The sequence below is a fragment of the Electrophorus electricus genome, chromosome 12, assembly GCF_013358815.1.
Source record: "Electrophorus electricus isolate fEleEle1 chromosome 12, fEleEle1.pri, whole genome shotgun sequence".
Taxonomy (NCBI): domain Eukaryota; kingdom Metazoa; phylum Chordata; class Actinopteri; order Gymnotiformes; family Gymnotidae; genus Electrophorus; species Electrophorus electricus.
Window position 1 is genome coordinate 1092213 of NC_049546.1, and position 9670 is coordinate 1101882.

Consider the following 9670-nt stretch of genomic DNA (forward strand, 5'->3'; position numbering starts at 1 on the left):
ATGACCTGAAAGAAACCAAAGAATTTTATTCAAGTGAAAATTATCTTTAAACCTGACAATGTACAAAAACAGACACCTAACATTCAGTGCTTTCAAAGATAACTTTAAAACTCAAACATGATCATCATAAGCAGATTAAATTGGCAACCACACCCCAAACAAACCCCAACGAACACCAACGCCCCCCCAAAACCCCCCAAAACCCCCCAAAACCCCAAACAAACCCCAGACAAACACCAAACCCCAGACAAATTCCAACAAACACCAACACACACAAAAAACAAACACCAAAACCCCCCCAAAACCCCAGACAAACTCCAACAAACACCAAAAGACCCCAACAAACCCCAACAAACACCAAAACCCCCCCAAAACCCCAGACAAACTCCAACAAACACCAAAAGACCCCAACAAACCCCAACAAATACCAAAAACCCCAAACAAACCCCAGACAAACTCCAACAAACTGTCACGTCCGCAGACCTGAGCATTCCCCATTGTCATGGCACCCGAGTCACTTCTGGGTTTTCGTCCGTCTCCATGGTTCCCTGTCTCCTCCCCTTTCACTCCAGCTGATTATCGTTTAGACTCGGTTAGTGTGTCCGCTTAAACCCTGTGTCTTTTGCTTCTTGTTTGTCAGTCATTTTTGGTGTCTCATTGTTTCTGGTTAGTTTTCGTTTGACCTCCCTCATTGTGTTTCTGATAAGATCCCGTTTGTCCTCGCTTATTTCTGGTTGCGTTGTACTTGGTCTCTTCGTTCCTAGTTTAGTTCCTCTCTCTGTTTACACTTGCCTTTCTCCTGTTTAGTTAACCCTCCCGTTTAGATCCTACGTGCTTTCTTACTGCCTTGTCCATCTCTTTTCCATCCCAGTTCATGTTCATCTAGTTTAGTCTGCTCTCCTGTAACTTGTATGTTTTCTCGGTGTGTTAGCTTCATTTGCTTTCATTTTCCATTATGGCCAGTCTTCCACTTAGTTTTATGCTCAGTTGTTTCCTGTGTGTCTTCCCTTAATGTTTAGTTCCCTTTCTTATGCTCTTCCTTACCCTGATTAGTTTATCCTTTTGTTTGATCCTGCGTTTGTTCAGTATTGTGTTCCCCTGGTGTTTCCAGTATTAAACTCATTTATTTACATTTGTTTATCGCTTTCACTATGGCTTCCCCTACTTTGAATTCAGCCCGGTCTCACGACCAAGGTAGTAGTACTTCGCACATGTGTTCACCCCTACCTCACCCTCGTTACACAAACACCAAAACCCCCCAAACAAACACTACCACTCTTAACATTGTAGAATGTTCATTACAAAAATAAAATGAGCCAATGCGAACAGAGCAGAACATTCACGGGAGTTCTGAATAATTCATTGTAGCATCTCAATCCACTCCTGGCTTTGTTGGTGTTTGTGCAGTGTTTGGTCAGAGAGTCCGGGGACTCATTTTGGTTGCTGCATGAGGCTTTTGGTACCTCATGAGATGACATGAGTATGGCCAGGAGCCTTTCCCAGTTCTTTTGGTCATAGTTCACCCTGTAGTATCCTGAGACATTGAAGTTGGCTATTAGCCATTCAGGCGCTGTAGTCTTCATTCGGTTATCTTGAGCTACATGCAAAGACAAGGACACATTACTTCACTACGATTCCATTGGAACCAGGTGTTGAATTTAGTCATTCTTCCAAAAACAGCGGAAATTCCGAAAATTCCTCGTAGTGAAGTTCACATGAATCACTGTCCAAAGCATATTCACTCAGCTGAACAGAGAGGGTGCGCTTTCTCAAGCCTCGCTCCACATATCAAGCTACTGAGAGATACTTCACATCACCTTAACTGCATTATTTATATAGTCTTGTTTATTTATATATAGTCTTCGCTATATAAATACAGGATATCACTATTATTGGTTTTGCTCTATGAATGACACTGCACTACACATTGGCAGATTTCACTGCAGGCTGAGATGTTGCAATTGGACTGCATTTATCTGATCTCTGCTATCTGGTTGTTAAATCTTTTACCTGTTTTGCTCTGTAGCCAATATAATTCCTGCGAAGATCCATGTTTAATTGACTGGATAGGCACAATCCACTCGTAGCTAAAAGACAAGCAAATATTACGTGGGTTGCACCTTGCAACACAGACCATTGCTCTCCTTTTAGAGATTCAGCTAGCCTCGTGTTTGAGACCTACCCGAACGGAGATATTTGATTGGGTTTAGACTGAGGGTCCAGCAGGAAGTGTTCCTGAGTGAGATCTCCAGTCGTGGTGTTAATGGTGACCACTGGGAAACCCATCTGAAGAACCCAGCGGTCCATGATATCTCCAACAGTCATGGGTAGCTTAGTTCCACTCGAGATTACTGCCTACAATGTTCAGATATAACACAGTAAGTTGTATCCTACCCAAAACATTACTGACAGTATATTCTACCCTGCCGGCTAAGAAACACAATAACATGCACCAAATGTTTGTGCTGTTCTGAGAATAAAACTGTTTTCAAGGCTAAAAGGAATATAGAAGTGCAGAATAACCTACATCTTGGAGATGATCCCAAAGGTCTCTGTAAACTGTGTTGTTGAACTGGAAGTGATTCAAATAACTCTAAGATGAAAAAGGAGAGAATTGTTGAAAGTGGAATAAGGCAAAGAAAGAAAGAAGGAACCAGAACAAGGAGCAGAAATTAGGTTGGCTGGACCTACACTTAGTCCCTGGACAAAGATGGGCTCAGTCAGGAAATCCGAGAGCATCCTCAACACAGACGCCCCCTAGAGGCAGAACAAATGGCCATTATTATGAGGTATGTTCAAGAATAGTATAAAATAATCAATATGTCTTAATTCTATAGTTTCCCAGGGAAAGGAATTTAACTGAATTCAAAAGAATTGGATTGAATTTAGGCTCATAAAAATAAACTGGCCGATGTGAACTGAGCATGTGCAGAGCCCCTCAGCCCCACCTTGCTATAGGAGATGGTGTCAAACAGCTCACTGATCTGCTCTGGCTTCATGATGTCCTCTTCTTTAGAGGAGAGGGGGTGAGAAGACGCCAGTGCGTCCACGGCGAACACTCGATGGATGTCGTTCAGTACTATCAGGTCTTTCTGCGGGAGGGACAAAGTCAACCATAATGCCACCATAAGCCTTCTGGCCCAGGCCTGGAAGAAGCACCAACCATGTCTGGCTCTATACAACATCACGATCGTCTTCCTTGAGAGCCCTCATGTGCTGTGCTCTCTGGATGGAAAACACATCTGAAACATATCATTGTACCACTGTATCAATGGACGTTAGCTTTAGCATTTAGCACTTACAATGTTCCACAAAGGCTCAGCATGGTCAGCTCCAAGATATTCAACATAGGAGGCAAATCCCTCATTGAGCCACAGGTCATTCCACCACTTCAGAGTTACTAGGTTCCCAAACCACTGAGAAAAAGAGAGAGAGAGAGAGAGAGAGAGAGAGAGAGAGAGAGAGAGAGAGAGAAAAAGAGTATAGAGACAATTTGACCCCAAAGGTTTGATGTGGCCTATAGTCTATAATTACTGCGTGTACCTTATGAGTCTGTAGCTACTGTGAATACCATGTGAGTCTATAGCTACTGTGTGCACCATATGAGTCTATAGTTACTGTGATGACCATGTGAGTCTATAGTTACTGGGTGTAACGTGAGTCTATAGTTACTGGGTGTGCCAGGTGAGTCAATAGTTACTGTGTGTACCATGTGAGTCTATAGTTGCTGTGTGTACCATGTGAGTCTATAGTTGCTGTGTGTACCATGTGAGTCTATAGTTGCTGTGTGTACCATGTGTGCGAGCTCGTGAGAAATGATTGTGGCGATCCTCTCTTTGTTCCCGCTGGAGGACACTTCAGGGTCAAACAGCAGTGCCGTCTCCCTGTACGTGATCAGACCCCAGTTCTCCATTGCTCCTGCATTGAAGTCTGGCAGAGCGATCTGGTCTGTGCAAAGAGTGAACGCCGTGACCCCAGTGTGAGAAATCTGAATGCACTATAACCTCTGGTGAGGCATTACAGTAAAACCAGGGAAAATGAAAAGTCCAACACCACGACTCCTAGGACTTATGTTACTCATTAATCTTCATACCTGGGACGCATGAATTATATTAGGTGGCATTAATGGTGATTTTGAATTTTCCTTAGCATATGCCTCACAGTGTTAGTACTCTTTCTGTGCCAGGTAGTGATAGCACATGGTATATCAGACGCCTTCAGTAACCACCTCATGGTGGAGAGTGTGTGGCTCGTACCGGATTTGTAGAGGGGGTAGCGGGTATTGTAATAGCTTTCAAAGAAATTGAGGATGGGACCGGTGATTTGGAGTGAGTAATTTCCATGCCCAGCACTGATGGCTTCTCTGCGGGCGTAAATGCGGATCTGTGTGAGGAAAAGAGCACACACTCCCTGAGTACACAGCAGTACCCAGGCGCAGGAGCTAGGACATTTCACAAAGATATAATTACCAAAACATTTCCATCCGTTTGAGCAATATGATCAAATTCACTGACAACAAATGCCAGCAAGTAAGTTGACATTCTCTTGGTTTGTTCAAATCTTGTTTTCTTAAGGGAAATGCCATTGATTGTAACGTTAACAGACTCTGAAAATCCCAAAAGAGACAGAAAAGGCAAAATAAGCAATTTATATTTATACAAAGTACAGAATTAAGTCTGCATGAGAAAACATTGGTTTACCTTTTTCTGGTCACTTTAGTCATTAAAGGAGAATTGTTTTTAAAGCAGTAAATGTTGTGTGCTATAAATGTGAAGGACACTTACCAATTTCCTTGCCGTTAGAGAGGGCAATGGTATTGTGGTCATGTAGCAGAGTGATGTTAAAGGTTGCTTTCATGGCAGGCTCATCGAAACAAGGAAATACCTTTCTGGCATCTGTGGGCTGCATCTGAGTTGTGGCTATCACCCTAGAATAATAAATCAAACAAGAATTTGTAATCAGTAAAAAAAAAAAAATTCACCAAGCAGTGACAACAAACTGGATAAGAAGTCTAAACTATAAGTATAACCCTAACACTAAACTATAAACTATAGTCCTAACCCTAAACTATAAGTATAACCCTAACACTAAACTATAAACTATAGTCCTAACCCTAAACTATAAGTATAACCCTAACACTAAACTATAAACTATAGTCCTAACCCTAAACTATAAGTATAACCCTAACACTAAACTATAAACTATAACCCTAAACTATAAGCTATAACCCTAACCCTAAACTATAACTATAGTCCTAACCCTAAACTATAAACTATAACCCTAACACTAAACTATAAACTATAATCCTAAACTATAAGCTATAACCCTAACCCTAAACTATAAACTATAACCCTAACCCTAAACTATAAACTATAACCTTAACCTAAACTATAAACTATAACCCTAACCCTAAACTATAAACTATAACCTTAACCTAAACTATAAACTATAACCTTAACCCTAAACTATAAACTATAGCCTTAACCCTAAACTATAAACTATAATGCTAAACTATAAAATATAACACTAAACTATAAACTATAACCCTAATCCTAAACTATAACCTTAACTCTAAACTATAAACTATAACCCTAAACCTAAACTATAAACTATAACTATAATGCTAAACTATAAACTATAACCCTCATGATTAACTACAACCCTAACCCTAAACTATAAACTATAACTATAATGCTAAACTATACACTATAATCCTAACCCTAAGATATAAACTATAACACTAAACTATAAGATATAACCCTAAACTCTAAACTATAAGCCTAACCCTACACTGTAAACTATAAGCCTAACCCTAAACTATAAACTATAACCCTAAACTATAAGCTATAACCCTAACCCTAAACTATAACTATAGTACTAACCCTAAACTATAAACTATAAGCCTAACCCTACACTGTAAACTATAAGCCTAACCCTAAACTATAAACTATAAGCCTAACCCTACACTGTAAACTATAAGCCTAACCCTAAACTATAAACTATAAGCCTAACCCTACACTGTAAACTATAAGCCTAACCCTAAACTATAAACTATAACCCTAAACTATAAGCTATAACCCTAACCCTAAACTATAACTATAGTCCTAACCCTAAACTATAAACTATAAGCCTAACCCTACACTGTAAACTATAAGCCTAACCCTAAACTCTAAACTATAAGCCTAACCCTACACTGTAAACTATAACCCTAACCCTACACTGTAAACTATAACCCTAACCCTACACTGTAAACTATAAGCCTAACCCTAAACTCTAAACTATAAGCCTATGGCTGAACTATAAAACAGAAGAGCATTAAGCATAGACAGCGTTACATGGCTTCATAACTCACTTAATTTTTCCATTTTCCTTGTATTCACTTCTATAAAATCCTCCTAGGCCATTGCCGAGCTCCCCCACAAACTCAGTGAGGAGCACGTAGGATTCTCCTGCCGTTAGTTTGCTGTTTAGCTGCATCACGAGATATTGTGTGGTGTCCTGCATCCAGGTGGAGTGTATGATGGGAGCAGGCGTGCCACTGAGGGCAGTCAGCGTGGGCTCTGCCGTCAGGTTGAGCTTGTTGGAGTGAATGAGGATCAGGTCCGTCTCCCGCACGCACCGGAAGACCACAGACGAGTTTCCCGTGAAGGTGTCGATGCGGTTGGATTCTTGTCTGATGTGTGGCCAGAGGATGACATCGTAAAATTCTGGAACCAGAGTATCAGGGAGACGGTACCTGTGCCAGGGGTCGTTGGATGGTGCAGTGGTTGGAGCAAAGGTTGGCACAGCGGTGGTCACCACGTCCGCTGGTTTCACCGTGTTCTTGTCTTTCTCCTGAGAGTAGACCACAGACAGAGCAATGATGGTAGCCACAGCTGCAGCTCCCACCACGATCGCCACAGCAGCGACAGTCTTGCTGATGTAGAAACCTTTCCCCATGTTGGAGCACGGCTAAGGGACAGAGCAGGCAGTTGGGCTCGGTGATAGCAGACCTTTTTATCTAGTGTCAGAGTTTAATAACTCATCCATTAACACAGACTGAGAAGTAACCCCTGGGTTCCACAGGGCAGCTGGCATTCTCCCACATGACTGAAAATACTCAAATGCACAAACATTTGTCTGGACTCTCTTGGTGAATCTAAGACAAATTCCTCTTATATAAACATTATCTGGGACATTAAAACTGATTCTGATCCCTACTGTTGTTCTGGAAATAGCAAGTAAGAATGATTTGGTAGTGATGACAGTTTAACCTTCACACTGTAGCTCTGCAGGTGACGGTGAGATCGGTTTACTGGCGTTCGTCTTGATGTCTTTGTGTGCTGTACTGGTCAGTGTTGTGGTGTATATGGATCACCGTGGACTTCAGAAGGAACTGACCTTCCTAAGTCTTCCTCAATGATTTTATGGTGCTTTTATGTTTTAAGTGCCAAGGAACCTCATCCTTCATCATATGCATATTGTAGATAACTGTTGACATTTCAGTATAGCTGTACTAAGACTGATAAAAGAGTTCTTGTTGGAATAAATTAAAATTGGTCTAAAACAATTTTGAAATGTGCTTAAAGACATTGACATAGCATTCATTAAAGACAATGAACGCTACAGTACTGGCAGAAACAGGGCAACCGGTCCGGTTGACCAAAAAAAGCACCAGTCTCAACATATGGGAGAGGAAGATGCTGAAAGAAAGAGGAAAAATGCATTATACAAGTTTAAGTTTGGTTTATTTGTCACATACATAGTCATACACAGTATAACTCGCAGTGAAATGGTTGCGACTGCTCTGTCCAAACTGAGGAAAAAGAAACAGGGGTGCATAGAGAAATATATATTCTATGTATGTACAAAAATATATTAACAATGTATGTACAATATATGTATATTATGTTTATATACACAATATACAATGTATATGGTTGTGTATATATGTATTGTACACAATATACAAAATGTACAGATCCATCTTGTAAAATGACATATTTACAGTTTATGTTACATGGTGGTAATTGAATATATATACAGTTATTCAATATATATACAGTTATGTTACATGGTGGTGGTGGTCCCCACAGTTTATTAGTTGCCCTGATTCAGGGCCCGAATGGCCTGTGGGAAGAAGCTCCTCTTCAGTCTCTCTGTCTTGGTCTTCAGGGAGCGAAAGCGCTTCCCTGACCTCAACAGAGTGAAGAGTCTATTGTTGGGATGGGTGGGGTCCTTCACAATCCTCCTGACCTTGGTCTGGCACCGCTTGTAGTAGATGGTCTGCAGGTCAGGAAGTTCCGTGTGAGTGATGCGCGCTGCTGAACGCACTACCCTTTGGAGTGCTTGTCTGTCCTGCTTGGTGCTATTCCCAAACCAGACTGTGATGTTCCCCGTGAGGATGCTATCGATAGTGCAGGTGTAGAAGTTCCGCAGTACCTTGAAGGGCAGTCTGAAGTCTCTTAGGCATCTGAGGTGGTAAAGACGCTGACGAGCCTTCTTTGCCAGGGAGTTGGTATGGCGGGACCAGGACAGGTCCTGCGAGATGTGAACACCAAGGTACCTGAAACTATCTACTCTCTCCACTGTGGTTCCACTGATCCTCACAGGTTGGTAGTGCTGCTCCTGCTTCTTGCTGCAATCCACGATCAGCTTCTTTGTCTTGCTGATGTTTAGGAGGAGATTATTTTCCTGGCACCAGTTTTCCAGGCGTTTAATCTCCTCCAGGTAGGCCCTCTCATCGTTGTCCGTGATCAGACCCATGACAACGGTGTCGTCAGCAAACTTGACAATGATGGTGGAGCTGGAAGTGGCTGTGCAGTCGTAGGTGTACAGTGAGTAGAGCAGGGGGCTTAGGACACAACCCTGAGGAGCTCCAGTGCTGAGGGTGAGGGTGGATGAGGCGCAGTTGCCCACCCGTACTGATTGTGGTCTGTCTGTTAGGAAGTTGGAGATCCAGTCGCACAGGGATGGATGCAGTCCTAGATCCCCCAACTTAGTAGTGAGTAGGGAGGGGATGATAGTGTTTAATGCTGAACTGTAGTCGACAAACAGCATTTTAACATAATTACCCCTCCCTTTCTCCAGGTGGGTCAGTGTGGTGTGGGGCAGATGTGCAATTGCATCATCAGTGGAGCAGTTGTGGCGGTATGCAAACTGCAGTGGGTCCATGGAGGCTGGCAGTGAAGATGTGATGAAGTCTCTGACTAGCTTTTCAAAGCACTTCATCACGACTGATGTGAGGGCAACAGGGCGGTAGTCATTGAGGCCGGAGGGTCGAGGTTTCTTCGGAACGGGGACGATGGTGGATGGTGGACCACGCCGCCATCTTCCTCCTACCAAAATCTAAAAAAAATTATACCAGTCTCCATCAGGCTCCACCAGCCTCCACCAGGCTCCAACAGTCTCCATTAGTCTCCATCAGTCTCCATCAGGCTCCACCAGCCTCCACCAGTCTCCATCAGTCTCCATCAGTCTCCACCAGGCTCCACCAGTCTCCATCAGGCTCCATCAGTCTCCACCAGGCTCCACCAGGCTCCATTAGTCTCCATCAGTCTCCATCAGGCTCCACCAGCCTCCACCAGTCTCCATCAGTCTCCATCAGTCTCCACCAGGCTCCACCAGTCTCCATCAGGCTCCATCAGGCTCCATCAGTCTCCACCAGGCTCCACCAGGCTCCATTAGTCTC

At 42.8% G+C, this 9670-nt stretch overlaps 1 protein-coding gene across 1 annotated transcript in view; it reads right to left on the minus strand.

The window, feature by feature from the left end:
• Positions 1 to 6939, minus strand: part of anpepb (alanyl (membrane) aminopeptidase b) — a 10943-nt gene extending 4004 nt beyond the window's left edge. The window contains exons 1-13 of the mRNA XM_035532222.1: positions 6353 to 6939; positions 4785 to 4927; positions 4470 to 4606; positions 4257 to 4383; positions 3794 to 3948; positions 3303 to 3416; positions 2949 to 3092; positions 2692 to 2757; positions 2528 to 2593; positions 2183 to 2355; positions 2011 to 2087; positions 1464 to 1597; positions 1 to 5 (exon numbers count right to left, since the gene is read on the minus strand). The exon at positions 1 to 5 is cut by the window's left edge and continues 51 nt beyond it. Coding sequence (XP_035388115.1) covers positions 1 to 5; positions 1464 to 1597; positions 2011 to 2087; positions 2183 to 2355; positions 2528 to 2593; positions 2692 to 2757; positions 2949 to 3092; positions 3303 to 3416; positions 3794 to 3948; positions 4257 to 4383; positions 4470 to 4606; positions 4785 to 4927; positions 6353 to 6939 — 1928 coding nt within the window. The remainder of the gene's footprint in view (positions 6 to 1463; positions 1598 to 2010; positions 2088 to 2182; positions 2356 to 2527; positions 2594 to 2691; positions 2758 to 2948; positions 3093 to 3302; positions 3417 to 3793; positions 3949 to 4256; positions 4384 to 4469; positions 4607 to 4784; positions 4928 to 6352) is intronic.
• Positions 6940 to 9670: the final 2731 nt, after the last annotated feature.